Consider the following 24,292-nt stretch of genomic DNA (forward strand, 5'->3'; position numbering starts at 1 on the left):
TGCTAGAGAGCGGTTCCTCTTTTCACAGTTGTCGAGTATGCACTGGATAGATGGGTATCACATTAATTAAAGAGAACATAGATTCATGCCTACAGTGATCCATTGATATCCATGTCACGTCGCAGGTAGATTGCACAAAACTGTGGTGTTTGAGGACTTTTTAATATGGACAAAATTGATACATATGCTGAAGAAAAGAAAGCTTTTAACCTAAATCTAAAAGCCGTTTCACAATGTGAATTGCATTGTCCTGTATGAACACTTTCTTTCACAATCCCACTGTCCCTATCTGTAGGCTTCCGTACCCGGCTCTTCCTCCATTGCAGTAGACAATGCAGAAGTCGAGGGAATAAGCCCTGTCAGATCCAAATGCCTCACTGTAGTCTAAATACCCAAACGGGAACTGCGAGCTGAATTTAATACATAATAAATGTGCATGGCTCTAATACGTTGTATATGTATCCACTATAGCATTGTAATACTTTTGTTTCTAGGTCTCTTGCAGTGATCGCCTGACACAGGCTTGACATTTTCTAAACACATAATTTCGGATCCAATGTCACCTCACACAACAATGGAGAACACATAATTTCGGATCCAATGTCACCTCACACAACAATGGAGAAGATGGAAGGAGTAATGAAACGGTGAATTGAGCAATGGAAGAGAGAGAGTAATGAAATAACTCAATACAAAAAGACATTTTTGAAAATCTCAATAATATTTTGGAATTCTACACTGTATTGATTGGATAATTGGATGTCAATATTTATAACAGATCTTGAAGTTGAAAAACAGTGGTAAGTTTTTTGATTTTATCCATTAGATTTTGTATAAGTTTTTTGATTTTATCCATTAGATTTTGTATGATAGGAAGAAAATTTTTATTCTATCTAATCTATATTCTTGATAATGGTTTTTTTTAAGAACTGAAAATTCATGAATCCCAATTTTAATATACACTATCTTTATTGTGTAACTAATATAAAACTATGTTATTTCATACTTTTTTTTAGACTAGGTTGTAATATTAACAAAGAATTTAGACTTGGTTATAATATAAACACTCTAGATCCATTCATCTCTATTCTGGATCTACTGATCACACATCTTTTTTAGACTTGGTTGTAATATAAACCACCATAGATCCATCCATCTTAACTCTGGATCTCTTCCTCTCTGGATGCCTTTGCTCTCTCTTCTTACCTCTCCTCCTAATCTGAATCTCTATCTCCCCTTGTCTCTTCTTCTCACCCCCAAAACACACTTTCTCTCTCAATATAAGCACATAAAAATTATTCAACATTAGATACAATACTTGAATTTTCATCCTATATAAAATGTTTGCTTACCCCAAATGCTTGCTTCTTGAAACTATAAACTATTTATGATTGGCTACATTTTTATTATTTTCATTTTCCATAATTCAACATTGTTAATAGTTGCGTACATAACATCAATGATTTATGTATATTGTTTTATTAAAAATTGATAAAGCTATTTCCTAAAAGGATAAGAAAAATTAATTTGTAAATAACTTCTAATATATTACCTTTTTTAAATTTGGTTTATTATTTAAAAAATGGTTAAGTTAAAATGAATGATAATTTTTTAATAAAATTGTGATCTTTTGATATTTAAATCTTTGTGTATATATATATATATATATATATATATATATATATATATATATATATATATATATATAACATTTCTTAAAAGAACTACATAAAAATACTTCAAATTTATGTCTTAAAAAATACCAACTTAAAAAAATGACTACACTCAAAAACATTAAGACATTAAGAGTTATAAATTAGCAAATCTTGGCCCTTTGATCTTAGTTTATTTATGAAAGCTATCTTAACAATTTTTTATCTTAGTTTTTTGCCCAAAGGTTTTTATTTCAACTTAAGGATCGGTTGACTTTTTTTAACTTTTTAATTAAGGGTGTAGATTGATTCTCAAGGGAATATGCTTAGTCTTAATGATTATAAACGGTTGTAGCATATTTAAGAGTTTGTTAGGTTGCACCAACTTTTAGTAAATTAAAAAAAATTAGATTCTGCTAGGCTCTCGCCCACAAATTTCCTAGGGATTTCAGATTATTCTGATTCTAATAACTTTCTCTATGATAAGTTCCGCATTATTATTTATAACATTCATTTATATATAAGCAAATTTTATTTAGCAAAAAATGGAATTACTTTTAAAAAATTTAAAAACTTATATCAATGCCACGTGGCTCCTTACCCACTATTTCCTAGGGATTTGAGATTATTTCAATTCTAATAAGCTACTCCATGATAAGTTTTTTATTAGAGAGATTCAATTGCTTTAAGTCATTCATCTATGACCATTTCCATGAGAGATAGTAGTAACTGACTAAAGAATCATTTAGATAACTATTGGTTTCTGTTATTTTACTGTAACCCGTGTTGGAACTCAGAATCTCATCCAGTGATCAAATTTGAAGGGTAGGTCTTAATTTCATTTAGAAGGGCACACATTTAGGTCGCACTTCTAGAATGAAAAGCATAACAAAAAAAAGCAATTCAATTGACAATAGTAAATTATTTTCAAATTTCTTTTTATTTTTTCACAAACAAAAAGATACTACTATGTCACATTAGTAAATGAATTACTCTTACACATGTGATTGAGAAATGTAACCACATATGATCATATTTCACAGGCCTTGAACTCAGCCACAATTGAACCAACTATAGGGACAAAATCATAGTTGGGAAACTGCATATGAGTACAAAAAATAAACATATATACATAATTACATCTTAATGAAATTGAAATAAAAATAAAAATAAGAAGAAACAAAAATACTTATATTAAAAGTATATGGAAGGTCTCATTTATAAAATTAAAAATAAATTCTAGCTTATGTGTAATTCTAGCTTATAAACTTCAAATTTGACCAAATCACTATTCTATTGTCTATTAGAACTCTTTTGGAAAGCTGAGACTTCCAATATTTGCACATCTCAAATTATTGGAACTACAGTCCCTATACTTGGCCTCCAGCTTAACATATCTTGTGCAATATCCTGCAATGATTACATTCAATATGTGTTAGAAAAACTTCACATACAAACTTGAAAAATATGGTTATGCTTTTATTTACAAAAGACAAATGGTATAAAACTAAAAAAATTCACTTACCAAAATGGTTCATTCAAGTGCTTGATAGAGTAAGACAATGATGGTAATAAACACTGAAACTTACTAGTTCTTTCAATCTATTTTCATAGTGGAAGAGGTTTTCGAGTTTTCATCTATTTCCATTCATCATAAATAGCATTCCAATCTACCTCATTTAGAGCATGAGGTGCACTGAGGGAGATAAACATTAACATATCCAATGTTTTTAAAGAAAACCTTGACCTATCCTCATTTTTTATCCGATTTAATTTTGAAAAACGTCTTTCACAAATTGTTGTACTAGCCGGAATAACAAGAATTGCTTGCCATAGCTGCATTAAGCATTGAAATCCTTCAAACCATTCAATTTGACCTCCACATAGATCCCATGCTCCAAACATATGCTTCTTTGGGTAAGATTTATACATAGTACATATAAATTCATCCATTTCATCCATACATTTAATGTTGTCCACAAAAAGCAAGCCTCCAGCACTAAATTTTTCACATAAACGTGTCAACCATCTTCTTGTTTGAGAGTCTCTGTCATCCATATCCTCATAATAATTATGAGGACTAAAAAAATTAGCTACATTAAAAATAGGTAAATCTGTGAACCTTGCATTTAGAGAGTCAATCACCTTCATTACAAAAGCCTTTCCCAGTGTAATGCAGTCATCTAGTGTCCCTGATCTTTGTGACTTTGGCAAACTCTCAAACCTTAATTCATGTACATGTACCATACCTGTGCAATCTGCAAACTCAAGAGTTCCCTGTTGTGTTTTATTTAAGAAGGATGATGTATGCATTGCACCTGCCCCAAATGTGCCTTTTAGAAATCGCTTATGAAGCAAACTAATAGTTATATGTAAAGTTGTTCCAATAGATGTAATGTCAACATGATCCTCTTGAAACTTTTGATTCAGTTTATTTAACTCAATAAGCACATCTGCAAGTAAGTGGATGCAAAATTGAACTTGAAATATTGTAGCCATCTCATACATTTTTTTCTCCACTAACTCCCAGTCCCTTAACAAAGCAGGCATGAGCTTAACGAGTCTTTCCATGACTTTTCCTCTAGAAAGCCATCTAATATGATGAATTTGTAACACTTCTAGCCTTGTGATTTGAAATGACTCCATTAGCTCTTTCAATTCTCCATGTCTTTTAGTAGATTTCCCTAACCATGAATAGATCTTGTTTGCAAACTTATCAATAGCTTGCAACTCTTCAAAATAAGATGAAGCATCATTAGCTGCTAATGCTTCTCGATGAGCTATACAGTGGATATCTACTAAATGAGGGGCATGTCGACGAAGCTTAGTAGATAAACCTTCACGAATACCCCTCATGGATGATGCTCCATCAGATCCAAATCCAACTAACTTTGTCATGGATAGATTCATGTCTGCTAAAAGAGATGTCACATCATCATACATAGACTGTGATGTTCCATCCCTAATTTGTAGCAATTGTATGAATTTTGTAGCACATGGACCTCTTCCTTCATTGGTCAAATATGTAATATAAATAATCAAATGTTGCACCATAGTCCCATCAGTGCTTTCATCAACTAAAAGTGAGTAATATGGGCTTTCGAAAATCTCATCTTTTAATTTTTTCCAATATACCTCCTTAGCAGCTTCTAGAAAGTCTTTTCCAGATGATGTATTTGTATATGCTGAGTATTCATCTGTTAGAGGCATGTGAGGAGTGTTTTTATACCTATTCAAGTCACAAATTGGCTTATATACTTCCAAAGGTAAATCATGTATTGCAACAAAATACATGTTCTCAATAACTGATATAATTCTCTCTTTCTGAGCATCAACCATTAGTTCTACATGTTTTGTAATTGGAAGAGTACTCCGTTTACTTTCTCCCTCTACAAGTTGCAAAGCAAATTTGTGAGCCTCTGATGTTGCATGGATGTTTAAAGCACTAACTTGAAGGGTTGTGCTTCCATCTTTAGCAAATGGAGTTTCCCTTTAAAATTTTACACACCATGAACATTTTATCCTTTCAACACCATTAAAATCTTTTACAGCATAAGCCCATGGAAATCTCAACTTCCATTTGGACTTGAATTTTCTTTTGTACCTCTTGCATGTTGGTTCCTCTTCAAGAAGTTCTGCACTATCTGATTTTAATTTTGGATCTAGAAATGCCGTGAAGCATTAAATTTATTTTCTTTTATAAGTGTTAAAAGAGACATCAATTTTTTTCCTATTATAAACGGAATAATGCAAGAGAAGCTCTGAAGAATCGAAGAAGGGTGTTGTATTTTATAGAAGACAAGGGATTAACAAACAGTGGGTTGTATTCATGAGCGAGGCGGATTTAGAAAACTGTGGGCTGTATTTCTAATTTTTATAATTGATGAGGCGGTTTCGTGTTAGGCATGGGATAGTTTGATAGATTTATGTGTGGGTAAGGGTTTTCAATCAAAATATTAAATTAAAGTATTGATAAAATATTCATATTACCAATTTAGATTGATTTTAATTTTGGATCTAAAAATGCCATGAAACATTAAATTTAATTTTTTTATAAGTGTTAAAAGAGACATCAATATTTTTTCTATTATAAACTGAATAACGCAAGAGAAGCTCTGAGGAATGGAAGAAGGGTGTTGTATTTTATAGAAGACAAGGGATTAAAAAACAGTGGGTTGTATTCATAAGCTAGGCGGATTTGGAAAACTGTCGGCTGTATTTCTAATTTTTATAATTGATGAAGCGGTTTCGTGTTTAGACTGGGATAGTTTGATAGATTTATGTGTGGGTAAGGGTTTTCAATCAAAATATTAAATTAAAGTATTGATAAAATATTCATATTACCAATTTTGATTGATTTTAAATTTGGATCTAAAAATGCCATAAAACATTAAATTTATTTTCTTTTATAAGTGTTAAAGAGACATCAATTTTTTTCTATTATAAACTGAATAACGCAAGAGAAGCTCTGAGGAATCGAAGAAGAGTGTTGTATTTTATAGAAGACAAGGGATTAAAAAACAGTGGGTTGTATTCATAAGTGAGGCGGATTTGGAACACTGTGAGCTGTATTTCTAATTTTTATAATTGATGAGGCGGTTTCGTGTTTAGCATGTGATAGTATGATAGATTTATGTGTGGGTAAGGGTTTTCAATCAAAATATTAAATTAAAGTATTGATATTGATAAAATATTCATATTACCAATTTAGATTGATTTCAATTTTGAATCTAAAAATGCCATAAAACATTAAATTTATTTTCTTTTATAAGTGTTAAAAGAGACATCAATTTTTTTTCTATTATAAACTGAATAACGCAAGAGAAACTCTGAGGAATCGAAGAAGGGTGTTGTATTTTATAGAAGACAAGGGATTAAAAAACAGTGGGCTCTATTCAAAAGCGAGGCGGATTTGGAAAAATGTGGGCTGTATTTCTAATGAGGCGGTTTCGTGTTTGGCATGAGATAGTTTGATAGATTTATGTGTGGGTAAGGGTTTTCAATCAAAATATTAAATTAAAATAGTGATAAAATATTCATATTACCAATTTAGATTGATTTTAATTTTGGATCTAAAAATTCCATGTAGTATTAAATTTATTTTTTTTATAAGTGTTAAAAGAGACATCAAATTTTTTTTCTATTATAAACTGAATAACGCAAGAGAATCTATGAGGAATCGAAGAAGGGTGTTGTATTTTATAGAAGACAAGGGATTAAAAAACAGTGGGTTGTATCCATAAGCGAGGCGGATTTGGAAAACTGTGGGCTGTATTTCTAATTTTTATAATTGATGAGGCGGTTTCGTGTTTGGCATGGGATAGTTTGATAGATTTATGTGTGGGTAAGGGTTTTCAATTAAAATATTAAATTAAAATATTGATAAAATATTCATATTACCAATTTAGATTGATTTTAATTTTGGATCTAAAAATGCTATAAAATATTAAATTTATTTTATTTTATAAGTGTTAAAAGAAACATCAATTTTTTTGCTATTATAAACTGAATAAATTAAGCTTAATAAATTAACCTTAATTGCAACTAGGATAGCTTATTGAGTGCACACAAACTCTGAATTCATATGACAGCTTTTATACATAAGTTTCATATGAAGGCGGCGTCAATCAATTGAATTGAAATTGGAAGACACAGTGAAAATGAGAAGGACGATTCATTTTCATGTTGGCTCACACACGTTCATCACAAAGACATTTAGATGCCAACCCTTATTTCATATAATTAATCTGAAGCAGGCCATTACTTGAGAGTGGGGTAAGTCTGTAAAGCTTCAGCTTTATTTTTACCCGGAAATTTTAATGAGATTGCGACTGAATAATGACTGAGACAGCATATGTACATTATTCCCTCTGAAAATTATATGCTTTTGAAAGAAACCAATCCCCATGTCACTGCTACATGGACAGAGAATAGTCTTTCAGGGTGAAGCTCATGAAGCACCGGACACTGTAACTGGGGACATTGTTTTTGTATTGCAGTTGAAAGATCATAATAAGTTCAACCGAAAGGGTGATGACGAAATGGACCATCCTATTGAATATTGATATTGAAATTTAATGGAGAAATAATATGATATTGATTTATTAAAAATGAGTACATGTTTATTTACAGATGATAGAGAATTGCCTGCTATACCGATCTCGACTAATCTTGTTATGTTATGACATGCATTTCCTCAACAAAACTGTCAATGCTCATCAACCAGAAACAGAATAATTTCTTCAAACTCTATAAGGGACTAAAACAAGATTGTTCCCTTTCTCCATTACTATTTATTTTAGTTATTGATGGTCTGAGCAAATGCATTCAGTTGGCTAGAGAAAATAGACTAATTGCTAGATGCTGGGTAATAAGAACCACTGGTATTTCACATTTCATGTTTGTGGATGACCTGTTGTTTTCTAGAAAAATAAAGTAAGCAAACTACAAGCATTCCACAACATATTTTCCAGATTTGAGGTGGCATCTATAATTATTATGAACAAAGATAAATCTGTTCTCTGATTACTAGTATCTTGCCTCAAGTCACTAGCACATTTACTAACACTGATACAAGTAACTCATTTAGAAATTGAGAATCTGCAAACAAATAAAATCCAGTAAGAAATTGGGAATATGAAAACATACCAGGAATTGGGAATCTGCAAACAAATAAAATCCAGTATGTTATGAAGCTTGTGGAATGCGCTCCTCTCCGGCTAAATCGTTGTCAAACCTAGTGGCTCTCAATTGAAACTACCAAAGGAAATAGTATCAAAGGGTAATTGTTAAATAATAATTAATAAGAACTTGGATCATCTGCACAATTAGAAAAAACAACTCAAAAAGAAACTGTTGTTTTTTAAATGGAAGCAACTTAGAAACTGCCAAATGTAATGGTATGAAAAGGTAATTTTGGGATAATAAGTAATAAAAACTTGCATCATATGCACAATTAGGAAAAACAACTAAAAAAGAAACTGTTGTTTTTGAAATGGGAGTTTCTCAAATGGGATTTAAGTTTTAACATCAAAGGATTTAAGGAAATTCTCAAATTCAACATTCTTAAAATTTTAATTTTAGAAAAAATGAAATTTAAAAAAAAAGTTGAAAATTTAACAGCCCTTCTTAAAAAATTTTAAGATATTATTCCAATTTTTTTTTTAAATGACAAAAATCATATTTAAAATTTTTTTTGATGGGTAAAAATTTCCTCTTACTTCTCTGACGTGCCTTCTCTGACGTGCCAGAGGCCCTTTGAAGGGCTCTGACGTGTTCAGCCACAGCCCTTTGAAGGGCTCTGACGTGTTCAATTTTGAACGCTCCCACGTAATGGTTACGGAAGCAAGAGTCATTTAGTTAACTATTCGTTTCTGTTCTTTTACTCTCACCCGGGTTAGAACTTAGAATCTCATCCCACGTAAGACTTACGGAAGCTATGACGTCATTTACGTAGTATTGGTTTGCTCCTCACCCTCGTTAGAACTTAGTATTGGTTTCTACTTTCTGCTGAGCATAGAATGGAAGTTGTGGTCCATTGACATGTTGGGCGGGCACAATAAAATGATATGTCCGGAGTCCTAATACCCAAATATCATTTTCCTCCCTATTGCCTACAGTCATTTACATTGAACAGCCATGGGAACCCCAAAGCCTCACGTAGCTATTTTTCCCGGCGCGGGAATGGGCCATCTTATCCCTGTCGCAGAGCTCACCAGGCACCTCTCCGCCACCCATGGACTCTCCATCACCCTTATCACCTGCAAATGGATGTTCTCCCCTAGCCTCATGGATGCTTATTCCAAGTCCATGGCGTCCTCCGCTCTCGACATCAATTTCATCCAGTTGCCGGGGGAGGAGATCGAAGGCGCACAACATATGAAAATCGAAATTTACTTATCTAAGCTTTTTGAAAATTCCAAAGGATCAGTGGAAAATGCTCTCAGATCCCTCGTGCACTCTGCCTCTCCCATCTCTGCTTTCATCACTGATTTTTTCTGCTCCACTATGCTCGATGTGGCCGCCGAGCTCCGCATACCCACATACGTATTCTTCACTTCCTCTGCGTCTCTGCTTTCAGTCCTGTTATCTCTTCCAAAGCTCGTCTCGGAGATTCCAATTTCGTTTAAAGACATGGATTTCCCAATAGAGGTACCGGGCACTCTGCCGATCCCTGGCAGAGATATGATGACTCCCCTTCTGGACAGGTCTGACGAAGTCTTTGACTGGGTTTACCGCCATTGCTCGCTTCTGTGGGAAGCGACGGGGATTTTGATCAACACCTTCGAGGAACTGGAGCCTGAAGCTATCAAAGCGCTGGTGGCATGAAAGATATGTAATCCGACGGATATTGATCGAATGCCCCGCTTTTATCCAGTTGGGCCGCTCATATCATCGTTGCCACTTGAACACAATGACAAACCTGTCGAAGATGGAGGGGCGGATTGCCTCAAGTGGTTAGATAAGCAGCCGCCTTCGTCGGTTCTCTTCGTTTCCTTCGGAAGCGGAACCGGTCTCCCAAGGGCTCAGGTGATTGAACTCGCCCTGGGATTGGAAGCAAGTGGCCATCGCTTCCTGTGGGTGCTGCGCAGTCCGTCGAGCAGCTTTCTGTCTGTCGAGGAAACAGAGATTTCTCAACTGTTACCCGAGGGATTCGAGAGCCGAACCCAGGACCGAGGACTTGTTGTTGCTTCATGGGCGCCTCAGATTCCTGTTCTCTCTCACCCATCCACCGGCGGTTTCCTTTCTCACTGCGGCTGGAATTCCACACTGGAGAGCATCTCACATGGAGTGCCCATGATCTGTTGGCCTCTCTTTGCCGAACAGAGGATGAACAGGCTTCTATTGGTTGATGAGTTTAAAGTGGGAATCCCAGCAAAGATGGAAAGCGATGATTTCGTAAAGAGAGGAGAAGTGGAGAGAGTTGTTAGGGAGTTGATGGAAGGAGAAGGCGGGATGAGGGTAAGGGCGAGAGTGAAAGAATTGAAGGAGGCGGCCGTGAGTGCGTTGAAAGAAGGGGGTTCTTCGGACAAAGCCATGGCCGCTGCAGTGTCTGAGTAGGCAATGAACGCAGCAAACTCATGAGCCACAGCGACCAAAACATGGCTTCCATTCGGGACGACCATCCTCTAGATAGGAATTCAGAATGTCGACGGTTATCATCCATTCAAATGCAACACTTTGCCTCTCATATTACGGTAGTTTTATTTCACTTAGATTAGATATTAGATTAGATTAGATTTTGTTTCACGCCACCACGTAAAGGCCACAGACGGAGCGAGTTGTGAACACGTGGCAAATCAGTGGTGCTATGCTGTTTTTTTATGTTTTCATATTTCATATTATGACTAGTTTTCCATTTTTATATGATTGTTTGTCACGTATATATATTTTGGCTTAGCAATGTACTCATCATTCCCGGTTTGTTTTAAAACAAGCTTTTTTCAATATCCCCTGCTCTGGCTAGTGTAAACCATGCTTGGAATTAAATTTTCTAGTTTCTGTTACTTGTTATGGCATATACTTGACATCACTGTTTGTTTTTAGAGTGTAAATTCTGTAGCAGAAGCTGAATCATATTGATGTTTTCAGGACAGTGACAGCCATCCAATATTAAACATAGTAAATCTCACGTGTTTGCTCGCTTATAGTCTTTGATTGTAGAGGATTTGAACCCGTGGATTTTTATTTCAAAGATGGAAGGATGGGTCGCAGAGTCTGTTCCTGAACCCTTTGAATGTTCTCCGTATCTTTTGAAATTTCTGAATTTGATATTTTATTCTTTATTTTATGAAATATTTGTCTTTGTACTAAAAAAAAATACTAGCAAATACTTTTGAACCATGATTAACAATCTGCAGCTCCTCCTCTAATCCTGTATCAAGATTTTGAGTTTCAAGCCCCTCTGTTTCTTGAATTTTAGCATTGAAAACTTCCACCATGTTAAACCAATCACAGTCCATGTTTTACAATCCTTTCCTTCTCATGATATTTATGGTTCTTATTGCATTTATGCTCTACTCCAAGTGACCTTCCCCTAGATCTTTGCTGTTGCAATTTTTGGGATTGTGGATCATTTAAAACTACGTCCATAGTTTCCCAATGGATTGAAAAATTGGCATGAAGTTGATATCTCTGGTTTGTATTACCATTCTCTTTACCTAACTGCTCAGATTTTGCATACCAATATTGTGATTGGGAGGGAGATCAAACATACTCAAGGCTCTATCATATATGGAAACTGTATCATCTTCGTCCTCTAGATTGGGGGGCGTTCCAACTGTAAACAGAACTTTGATACATCAGAATTTTGGATGTCAAGCTTTATGAACTTGTTTGAATGCAAACCCTAACTTTCCATGGATGCTAACATAAGGGCTTCAGTAATGTCATTACCTTGATCTCGAAAGATCCCAAATGCGCGTTCCTGTCACCAGGGATTTCAGTGTACCGGGGGTTCAGATTCATACCTTACTCTTCAAACACGTTATTGAGACCCAAGGGGGAAAGATTTTCAATATGCACTTTGCCTGCACTTCCTCATATGATTTTCAATATCTCACTATCAGCCTGCACTTCCTCATATGTGCTTGCATCAGCAAGGGCTTCCAAATGATCTCTCAGAACACCAATTGCTCCCTGTAGGCAATTATTTTCAACAAAGAAAGGGGTTTTCTGGTTCACTTCTGAAATGTCCTGATCCATATGCTTGGCATCAACAGTTTCATTCATGGGGCAATTACAGTTATTTCGCTCAATTTTTGTGTGCAAATCTGCCCTTGGAGCAACAGATACATCATTCGTTTGTATTAGGGTAGAGGCATCCTTACAAATCTACTCCAAATTGGACCAGACCTCCATATTCATTAAACCCCAAGATTTTTTTTTTGGTCAAAACAGGAACACCAAGAACCTAGTAACCCAGAGGGCTATTTGAAGCATTTCCAATGGAATTAGGAGCCACGAAATTACCATGGGAATTTCTTTTGGAAGGTGATTCAATTATTTACCACCACCGACCAAACTTGCCTGTTGCACGGTCATGTACTAAAAGGAAAATGCATCATTAGAATTATGAGAAAGGCTGACTGAATATTTACTTGCAATCTGAAAACCAAAGGCTGACGAGCCATTTAGTCTCTGAGAAAATGGCAGTCTCTGACAAAATGGCAGTTTGAAAATATATAATTACTTTCCCAATGGAATATTTTACTTTTACAAATGGAATATTTTACTTTTACAAATGGAGAACGACGTTCCCTTACCCCATTTTTAATGGTTAGATTTAATTTTTTGTATTATATTTTATTTTAATTTAATTTAGTTGCGAAAAATATTTATTTATTGAAAATGTTTCCTATTGGAATATTTTATTTTTTACAAATAGAGAATGACGTTCCCTTACCCCATTTTTTATGGTTAGATTTAATATTTTGTTTTTTATTTTAATTTAATTTAATTTAGTTGCCAAAAATATTTATTAATTAAATGTTTGACTTTATCTAATTAACCCAAACATATTTGGAAGCTAAAGTATCACTAAATTATTTTAAATAATAATAAAAGCTTATTTTAAAATAATAATAAGATTAAATTTTTAGTTCACTATTAAATTATTTTAAAATTAATAACAAGTTAATTTACATTTATAGCTAACCAATAATAATTAATAATTAAATTATAATAAATATTTAAAAAAAATATTAGTAATTACTAATCATAAATATAGATGAGTAAATTTATTATGAATTATTAGATGAGTAAATTTATTATGAATTATTAATTATAAATATAAATTAGTAAACTAATTTATCATTATTATTTAAATAACATACCATTTAAAATAATTTATTAATATTGTGTAATTAAGAAAAACATTTTTATAAAAAAAATAAAAAAATTATTCGTCATATATATTATTTATTAATTATAAATAGGAATTTATAAATTAGTTCATTATTATGTTTGAGTAAGTTTAATTCCAGAGAGCATGTATTTTTTTCTAATGTGTATTTTTCCAAAAATCATCCTAGGTAAAGAAGAAAGGAAAGGAAACTATTTAAGCTAAACTCACAACACACAATAACAATCAAATCATCATGTTGAGACAATTTTTTTCCCAACAATCAAATCCTTATTTGAAGAGGCATCCTTTATTAAAAAAAATAATCTCATCCACTAATTTAATATCTAATTTCACTATAACCTTACTATATTATTATTATTACTCTAATATAAAAACTCCAAGTCAATAATATTTCTTAAAACATATATTTAAATCAAAATTTAATTAAACACGACTTTAATATTTTGAATGAAATATAAGCCTCTTTTTGTAATATCCGATTCTAATTTCTATTGATATTAAAAAAACAAAATTTACAATTGGTTTGCATTGTGGCATATTGTTGACTTTGTCAACAAAAAAAGTCCATATCCACATATAACCAAGAGTAACAGAGGCCCCAACTATCAACAAAACCAAGAGTACTCGCCAACAGAAGTAACACCCACATTAACCATGAAAAAAACATACATATTACTGGACTGGAAAACAAACATAACAAAGAACCAGAAAACATAACAACCTAAAACAAAACAGGATAGTGTAATAGAAACGGGAGACAAATCATTCATCAAGCATCATCACTAGATGATCTGGAGATGAATTTCCACTAACCATATTGACTGGTGTGGCATCAATGATCGTTTCACCATTCTGAGGCGTTGTGGATTCTGTGTCTGAGTCTCAGTTAATGTAGCGCTTGATTTTGTTTTTCGAACCACGATGTCATCCAGATCGTATCAAATATCCCACATTATATGCTTGAGGTCCTCTTGACCCATAAACAACTTATAATTATCAACCTACTTATCCTGCAACATCATATGAACTAGAGATGTCATCAGTCTGTGAGAGAATATTGAATGGAAGAAGTATAATTGATGCTTTCTCCATTTTCCTTAGTCTGGTACCCACTCTATTTTTCATTCACAAACCTCAGAATCTAAATGATATAATTTTTCACCAAATTTTCATGCCTCCAGGGATCGTATTTCCTGTCAAACTTCTAGGGGCACAACATCATAAATATTTTCCAATGACTTCCAACCAAAGAGACGGCGTTGTCTAGAGGAGGACGATGCAGATAATCCTCCTCTTCTGTTAATGAGTTGTTTTTGCAGTGTCATCGAACAAAAGAACCTGCAACAAAATTTGACTAACTAGACTCGAGACAACCCACAACGAAATTTACTTAGGACAGCAAGGTCGGGTCGTTCAGACAAAAACCCTTGATTCCCCAAATACCAAACACAACTAGTGAGGATAAAGAGGCAGTGTAAACATCATTGACATACCTACAACCATGAATATTCCAATCAGACAGGACTTAAGGCCAAGCAAAACTAAGAACCACAAACAATTTCCCCTGCAAACACGATATAACCACCAACCGCTCAATTCAAAACTTGACAATGTTAAAACCAAATCGAACATGAACCACTATACAGAAACCCTAACAACCAAGACTGGACAGTTGAAAGATAAGCTCTAAGGTTCTAAGGATTGTAAATCGGTTGACGAAAGTACCACCACCAACTCGAAAGAAGGAACAGAGGCTGAGTTATGTATAAAGCACACAAAATACATTTGGTGGCCTCTCATAACCCCACAATGTTAGGTCCCTATACTACTAGTGTAACCCCTTATTGTTATTAGTACAACCCCCTTATTATATTGTTGTGCCCATGTAGTCCCCATATTGTTATTATTGTGCCCCATAGAGGCCTGTTATTGTTATTATTGTGCCCTTACATTAGTATTGTTATGTCAGCCTTGATTATATTATGACCCCTTAGACTCCTATATATAGAAAGGAGGTCTTGACATTTGTATCATGCAAGAATTGTTTATTTGTGTAATGTAAAGGAGTTTGCCCCCTCGAAGAGGCTGATTTATAAGGCGTTCATTTATCTTTTCTATCTTTTGTGAGCTAGTACCATAACATTTGGTAGATCTTTGAATTCTAGGTTTTTGTTGCTCCTAAATAGGTCATCGTGGCATTTTCGCTATAATGTTTTCACTACGAAGTTTTAGATGCTAAAAAAATAACCCATTTGAGAAGAGATAGGTCTGAACCTTGGGTCCAAATTTCAGAGTTTTCTCGCTATATTTTCAGAGATATGATCTGAGGAAATTAGGGTTTTTGCAAGCTCCAGAATTTCAACTAAAATAGGTCATCGTGGGATTTTCGCTATAACTCTTTCGCTATGAAGTTTCAAAAGTAAAACAAAAACCCTTTTGAGAAGAAATCGGTCTAAATCTTTGCTCTGAATTTCCGATCTTGTCTCACTATAGTTTCAGAGATATAGTCTAAGGAAGTTAGGGTTTTTGTAGACCCCTGAATTACATTCCAAACAGGTCACCTTGGGAAAATCATCATAGCTGTCTCTCTGAGCATCAGATTGAAATTTCGTAAGAAGTTACAAAAAGAGGACAGACTGTAGTTTCCTATGTATATCGTTCAGAACCAAAGGTCAAAATAGTGACACGTGGCACTTCATACAAGTTCGCTCTTCTAAAAAGGTATATAGTCAAGTCATCTTGGGAGATTGTGCAAAACTCTTTCTTGGAGAATCCAATTTTGATTAGACTGGTGGAATTGGAAAGAGGACACAGAGGGCTACTGCAATTCGCAATTTCAGAACTGGAAGAGCCGAAATTATAGAGTTATAGTCATTTCAAGATTGAGCTCCTAAAATCAAGAAAAGGCGATATGAGGAAGTTTGATGGCAAGGATCCGGTAAATTAGATACTACAGATGGGGCAATATTTTGATCTACATGACGTGCAACTGTTACAAAAGGTACATATTGCATCTTCATATTTAGAACCAGATCAATATTTATGGTATAAAGGGCTTTGTTCTCATAAACCACTTGTTACGTGGTCAATTTTCACAGAGGAAATGATAGCAAATTATGAGGATACAAAGGGAAACACCTTCTTTAGCCAATTGATAAATCTCAAACAAAAGTGTTCAATGGCAGAGCACATTGAGAACTTTCAAAAATTGAATATAAGGGTAAATGATACTCCAGAGAAGCAAATGATTGTTGTCTTCATAGGTACTTTAAAGGATAACATTCAACATGAGGTTCGTCTTTGGGAACCTGATTCATTGGAGAAGGCATTCAGGTGGGAAAGAAGAATTGAAAGTGAAATTATGGAAACAAGGAATCCCGCCACTCACGACTATAATTATGGAAGTGTTTCTTCTCCTAGCCTTCCAAAACCTACAAGGTTTACACCACAACAATTGGAAGAAAAAAAAGAAAAAGGGCTTTGTTACAATTATGATAACAAATGCACTAAAGGTCATAAGTGTGCTCAGAAGAAATTATTTTACATAGAGTATGAAAAGGAGGAAGAAAAGGATCAAGAAACATCAACAGAAGAGGATATATGCCACGACTCGACCCCAGAGAAAGAAGAAATGAATCCGATCATATATTGTAAAGCATTGGAAAGAATTACCACTCCTCAAAATCTCAAGATAGAAGGACATATCAAGAAGAAAAAGGTTCAAGAAGTGAAAGATCACATCGAGAAGGAAGAAATGAATCCGACCATATCTTGTAATGCATTGGCCAGAATTACCACTCCTCAAACTATCAATATAGAAGGACATATCAAGAAGAAAAATGTTCAAGAAGTGAAAGATCACATCAAGCATCAAGAAATGAATCTGACCATATCTTGTAATGCATTGGAAGAAATTACCACTCCTCAAACTATCAAGATAGAAGGACATATCAATAAGAAAAAGGTAATAGTGTTGATTGATTCGGGTAGTACCCATAATTTTATTCATTGTAAGATATCCAAGGAATTGAATTTCTTCCTATATCCAGCACCAGAGTGTCAAGTGATGGTTGCAAGTGGAGGAACCATAAATTACTCTGGAAAGAGCCATAATATCAAGCTATCCATGGGAGAATATATATTGAATAGCCCAATTCTTTCAATTCCAATGGGTGGTGCTGATGTTTTACTAGGAGTCCAATGGCTACAACCTTTGGGCATGATAGCTTTTAATTTTCAAGAACTTTTCCTGAAATTTTTTTGGGAAGGAAATGAAGTTGAATTGAGGGGTATCGAAGGGAAACCGGGAAAGATAATCAACTCTAACAGCATGACAAAGATTCTAAATAAAGAAAAACGAGGTGTAATTGCACAATTATGTTCACTAGAGGATCCCACATCGAAATCATGTATTTCTCCAGATCTCCAAAACGTTTTGGACAATCATTCCAAGGTATTTGAGATTCCCAAAGGCTTCCCACCTATTCGTGATCATGATCATGCTATTCATTTGATTCCAGGAAGTGTTCCTCCAAACATCAAGCCTTATAGATATCCATATGCCCAAAGGAGTGGGAACTCATTCAAAAGTTGCAGAAGATCCCAGTTCAAACAGTATTGTGAGAACTTGAAAAGGAAGGAAAAATCATATTGGAACCTGAAGCAGTCAGAGAAACGAGAAATCGACAGCTACAAAATAGATCAATTTTAGAGTATCTCATCAAGTGGAAGAACTTACCCGCTGAAGATTCCACATGGGAGGATAATGATTTATACAGAAGCATCAAGAACTACTCAAGCGTTGAGGACAACAATTTTTGAAGGAGAGGGGCATGTTAGGTCCCTATACTACTAGTGTAACCCCTTATTGTTATTAGTACAACCCCCTTATTATATTGTTGTGCCCATGTAGTCCCCATATTTTTATTATTATGCTCCATAGAAGCCTAATATTGTTATTATTGTGCCCTTACATTATTATTTTTTCTGACTTAGTTACTGGAGAATCCACAGTAAGAACCATTTTCTGCCAACGTTTCAAATCCCAACCGGAATCCATCATGAGGACCAACTGAATGCTTGATAGAATAAGAGCTAATTTGAGAGATTAAATAGTAATGAGGAGAGTAAATTAAGATGAATGGCGGCTCTGATTATATTATGACCCCTTAGACTCCTATATATAGAAAGGAGGTCTTGTCATTTGTATCATCTAAGAATTGTTCATTTGTGTAATGTAAAGGAGGTCTCCCCCTCGAAGAGGCTTATTTCTAATGCGTTGATCTATCTTTTGTGAGTTGGTTTCATAACACACAACCCTAACTATGACAATAATAGAGTGGGGAACAAACAGAGGAGACCGACCAAAATAATCGCCACCCTTAACTAGAACCCTTGACATAAGAGGAACTAGGAAATATCGTACTATAACATGACTACACGACCCGAAATGACATTGCATGCAATTAAAATACCCAAAATGATTGCATGACCACCCTAGACCTAAATATACAGTGTTGTACCATCTTAAATCTGGACAAAGCGAGCAATTACCAAGGAAATGAAACTGAGAATGTGTGACTTCGTAAAATCCTTGACCATAAAAAACATCATCTGCTTGCATGTTTCTAAAAGGAATCTGGACAATATATTGCCACCCATAATACAAGGGTACTCTTCGAAAGTCTTTCGCACTAATTAAATCTATGTATGAGTGAATCGCAATGATAAAAGAGGAAAACTAGAGATTTACCAATAATTCTAGTCCATAGACATGTTCAATAACATACCCTGCAAGAGTTAGAAAGGTTTGGAACCACCCTGTAGATACTAGTGCTCGACGCCACCCTACATGCTCAATAGTATCCATATATAATGAAGCCAATTAATCGATGTTGAAACATGAAACATAACAGAACCCTTGACATTCCTTCATCATTCACCAAGTGGTTAACCCCATCCTGTGCTTCTCTGGTACAAAATCACCTATAATTCATGTATCATTAACATTGATCAATCTCTTGTCAGGTAAAATCCTCCCTTTCTCCAATCTGCCATAAGTTTGCTCATCCATGGCAGCTTCGAAAACCTCAACTCCTTGTTCAAATATGTTTATAGAGACCACTATTGTGTAACATAATGTTGTGGAGTAAATTCCCCACATGAAATAACATACGACACCCATTCTAAATGTTGGTTTTCCTCCTCCATGCATTGGGGGTCTTATACTAAGTGGGTGGCTTGGAACACTCCCCAGGGTCACCCCCATCTTAGTCAACAGAATGCCTCACATGCCACTTATTTCATTCATGTTGCCTAACCATCGAAAAACCACCTTCTCCATGTCAGTGATGGTTTACTGTGATTCAAACACCCCTATCGAGGGCCAACCTGACAACTCTTTTCCTATCTTGTGCTACCCATTGTTGTAGTGTGGGAATGATATCATGCTACATCCATACACCCCATTCTTCCTCCATAACTATTACCTCATATCCACTACTCGCCCACTTCGCTAAAGTATCCTCTACCTGATTAGCTTCCCTCTTCATGTGAACTAGGACAACATAATCAAAAAACTATAGAAGCTCCCAAATGTTATTTGATAACTCTTCCAAATTCTAGCTAGAGATCGCTTTTTCAGGCAGGTGACCCAGAAAAATTTTGTGCAATATGTTAACGATGATTTTAGAATCCCCGTGCATTTGTAGAAGGCAAACGCATGTTCTTGCTACAAGTTGGAGCCCTTTTTCCAGTGCCCAAAACTCCAGTACATTATATAGCGGTTTTAATTGATCATCTCTCAATATACTTCCAATACTCACATCTTCAGGGTTTCCATGTGAGGCTCCATCAAAACTCAACATCACAAAAGATGGAAAGGGGGGTTGCACTAAACATCTAGAAATTTGCCTTTCACTGTAATTTTTTCGAGTCAAAAAACCTGTAACCACCTTGAGATGTAGTTTTTGTAGAATAAGCGATAATTCATCATCGCGTTTCCTTGCATGTTCATCTGGTGGATGCACTACCAAGGTTTCCCACAAATTTGACATTATTCATTCTTGTAACATATATGATAGTTGACTTCTCCCTTCAAACACACTCATATTACTTTCCTTCCATAAATTCTAGAAAGAGAAAACCATACGTAGACGCCATGCTGGCATTACCCATGGATGTTTGAATTTCTCACTAAACCAATCTAATAGCCAAGTATTAACATCCACAACCTTTAGTGATTTTCATTTAAATAATACATAGGCACATTGCCAAATTTCTTGCGAATACGCACAAGATATGAGTAGGTGAGTAACATTCTCTTCTTCTTGTAAACAAAAAGGTCACCTTCATGGACCTGAAAATCCCTTCCTTTGCAATTGATCCCATGTTAGCACCCAACCCCATGCGATCAACCACTAGAAAAGTTGACACTTTTGTGCATCCTCTTAAATCACAAACATCCTTCCAAAATTTTCACTCCTCCTGATTATTTTCTAGAAATGTTAAGCACACTTATTTTAAAGATAATGTTCCAGATTGACATGTTCCCTAGCACAACATGTCTCCTTTCTCTGAGTTTTGTATTCTAAGTCCTTGAAGATAGTGTTGGAAATCCACCCATGACAAGATCATATTGGGATTTCCCCAGTCTTGTTGTGTTTTCCATTGTCGCCAATCATGGGGAGAGGGGTTCATGCTCCAAAAGTCAGCTACTTTTTAATGGCCTAAAGATCGGGTCCATTCTTTTAACTCACAGAAATTATTATTATCTGCTAGAGGAGGGTTTTGTTGTCATGAATCTTCCCAAAACAAGGTCAATTTACTGTCACGTATTTCCTAGAATGTGATTTTTTTAACCTTTAGTCTTGCCTCATAGGTCGAGTTCCATATGACATAACCATTGATTGGGATGTCCATATTCATCCTTTGCACCTGAGAATTGGCTGACATACACTTCCTACTCCAAAACCTCTTCCAAACATGGGAACCACCTTGCACCCACGACCACCATAACTTCATTGCGTAGGATTTACTAACAAAATAAGGATCCCTTAGTCCTAAACCTTTGTGTGACTTTGGTACTATCATTTTATCCCAACCTATCAAAGCCCATTTATTCGTTATAACCGACCACTTCCAAAGGAAATTCGACCAAAGAATCCTAAGGGACTGGTAGACATTGTTTGCGATGGACATGAGTGATAATTGATCATTTGGAAGTGCATAGAGAACAACTTTCTTCAAGACAAGCTTTCTTAGGAAATTCAAGGTTCGAAACACCCAATTTTTCATTCGACAATGTGTTTTCTCTACTAACCCTGCCCATGTGGGAGCCTTTTGGTAGTTCCCAACTCGCAGAATCCCCAGATACATTTTTGGTAGCGCACCTCGAGTATAGAACAAAGGATGACAGTCTTTTTTGTATCTGTTCCAGGCAGTTGAAAAAGTGCATATGTGTTTTCTCTTTATTCACCACCATTCCAGAGGTTTAGGGTCCATATAACACTAAGAGAAAGGTGTTCTCTTAAGTTCCTAGATATCAAAAGTTACCTATTATGATTCTCTTAGATGTAAACCATTGTTGAAAGAGTACCAATTGGAGATTCCAACAAACAGATTTTCCTCCTGTTGTCCCCAAGGATGATATAGACATATGTTCACAACCTTTCCAACAAAAACATACAATGCTTTGCATTCTCTACATCATGTCCAATTTCATTTCCTGTAAGATTACAATGGTCGAGTTCTACTTTTTAATATGTGTTACACCAGACAATCCCTCTTGTGGACAAGAGCAATCTCCCTAAATCCTTGATGGAAACTAGAAACAAGAAAGACAATTGAACTGACTCTTTCCCTAAGTCAAACTTGTTTGAATTATAAGAATTAAATCTAATAGATGATCCTCTTACCTCTTTCATGAAATGCTCGATGAAGATCCCTTGTTGTGATTCGATGCAACTCTTTAGTGCTTGATAAGACCTACAAACATCGACCATAAAATGATCAAAATCATATGTGATATAATAATCTGAACAACTTAACCTAGTGATCAAGGAAATTAGGAATTGAATTTTCCTTAATAAACATTATAAACAATTGTAAACCATTCATCATCCCAATAAGACAAATCAATGGGAGAAAATGTTCATTTCAGAGAAAATTTTAGGGGCTAATATTCGCATGTGGGCTAATATTCCATCATTTTTCCAAAAGAAATATTTGCCAATTTCCATTTTTCTAAAAATGATTTCGCCCAAATTTTACAGTATAAAATTATTTTACCTTAAAAATCGCTAATATTATATATTGTATAATATAAAATAATTAGAAATCTAAACATTTTTACAAAATTATCATCAAACATTTTAAAATTTGGATATTAAGGACTAGTAAGATTCGCCAAGGTTGAAAAACTTTAAGATAAACTCCCATCCTTAAAATTTTCCCTTGTTCATTTGTATTAATCAAATATTAAGACGAGCCTTACAACCTTCACCTTGACGCAGTGAGGTCCCTCCCAAATGCCTTTAATATGACAAGCTTTCCAATATCAAACCAATGACATAAGTTTATGTTCTTTGATTTCTGACCTCCTTAATTGCTCTACCTTCTAGTCATTTTATAGGCCAAGAGGTGGAAGTTTCAGATCCCAACGTGGAGGATGGGACTCCTTCATTGAGGGATTAGGTTACCATGAGAAAAGGGACAGAGATGCATCATCTAAGGGTTATAGTTCGAATAGTCATCACCTGGAATATTTCATTTGAAATATTAGACCATCTATGCTTCTAGAATTTACTTTTTATTTTTACTTTCTAGAATTCACCTGCGCAGGTTTATAGTGGCAGAAAGAGTGTGGCTCTGCATTGTTCTTAGAGTTAATTTCAGCGCATATGCGAGAAACTCTAGAGAAATCGACGCAAGTGGAACGTAAGAAGGTGTGACAATTATTTTTCTCAAATTTCTCATCTAATTCAAAATATTTTGGGTTGTTTGACTTCTGAGGGAGTTGATTCAAAAATTTTCATGGATGGTAAAAAGACCCATAAACTAATCAAGTGCCATGGTGAAAAAATTGACATGTAATAAATTTCCCCCTAAAGTGCGAAGTCTATAAAACAAGTTTGAAAGATTGAAGTGCTTTATCGTTCCAAAGATTGAATCAGAGGCAATGGTTAGGAACCTGCAAGGAACATTCAAGGAACATAATGCAAATATATATCAAAAATCATCTTTCAGGTATGCATTTTCATACTCAGAACATAAAAGTCTTATAGCACAATATGGAAATACATAATGTCAAAGTAGATATAGGATGGACACAACCATCAAACATAAAACTTTTTGTATAATCATGAATACAAAACTCCTCGCAACCTAGATGGATGAAACTAGATCCAGGGTCTTGATCTCAATCTCTCAATCCATAGTACAAATCTAGCCATGCGAGTAAATGTCTCAAAGTTGAACATGGTAGAAACCACTTGATTACCAGTAAATGATGTGAACCATTAACAAGCGTGAGAGAAACCACAAATAATGACAACGGTTCTCAAGATACTTCTAGTACAATCTATGAGGTGTGAATAGGTGATCTAAAGTTGAACACTGATAGAATCATTTGCTTGAAGGCCAATGATAAGAACCCATCATCGAAAGTGAGAAACATGCCATTAAGGAATTCAAGCATCAATGTAGTGAAGGTTTCAAAATAAACTTCCTAGATAATGCGCTAAAGTTGATAGTAAGCGATCTGTCATAGGAAAGC

At 34.9% G+C, this 24,292-nt stretch overlaps 1 protein-coding gene and 1 pseudogene across 1 annotated transcript; one reads left to right on the forward strand and one right to left on the reverse strand.

Annotated features, from left to right (window-relative positions):
* Positions 1-3,290: 3,290 nt before the first annotated feature.
* Positions 3,291-4,991, reverse strand: LOC149158376 (uncharacterized). The gene is made up of 2 exons (XM_089433966.1): positions 4,159-4,991; positions 3,291-4,011 (listed from the first exon to the last, which is right to left on the reverse strand). The coding sequence occupies exons 1-2, from the start codon at positions 4,989-4,991 to the stop codon at positions 3,291-3,293; spliced, it is 1,554 nt and encodes a 517-aa protein (XP_089290092.1).
* Positions 4,992-9,178: 4,187 nt separating this feature from the next.
* On the forward strand, positions 9,179-11,016 carry LOC149158377 (UDP-glycosyltransferase 72B1 pseudogene; annotated as a pseudogene).
* The last annotated feature ends 13,276 nt before the right edge of the window (positions 11,017-24,292 follow it).

This window comes from Pinus tabuliformis, chromosome 5_2 (assembly GCF_031772625.1).
Source record: "Pinus tabuliformis cultivar Carrire ecotype Pingquan chromosome 5_2, CPIR1, whole genome shotgun sequence".
Classification (NCBI taxonomy): domain Eukaryota; kingdom Viridiplantae; phylum Streptophyta; class Pinopsida; order Pinales; family Pinaceae; genus Pinus; species Pinus tabuliformis.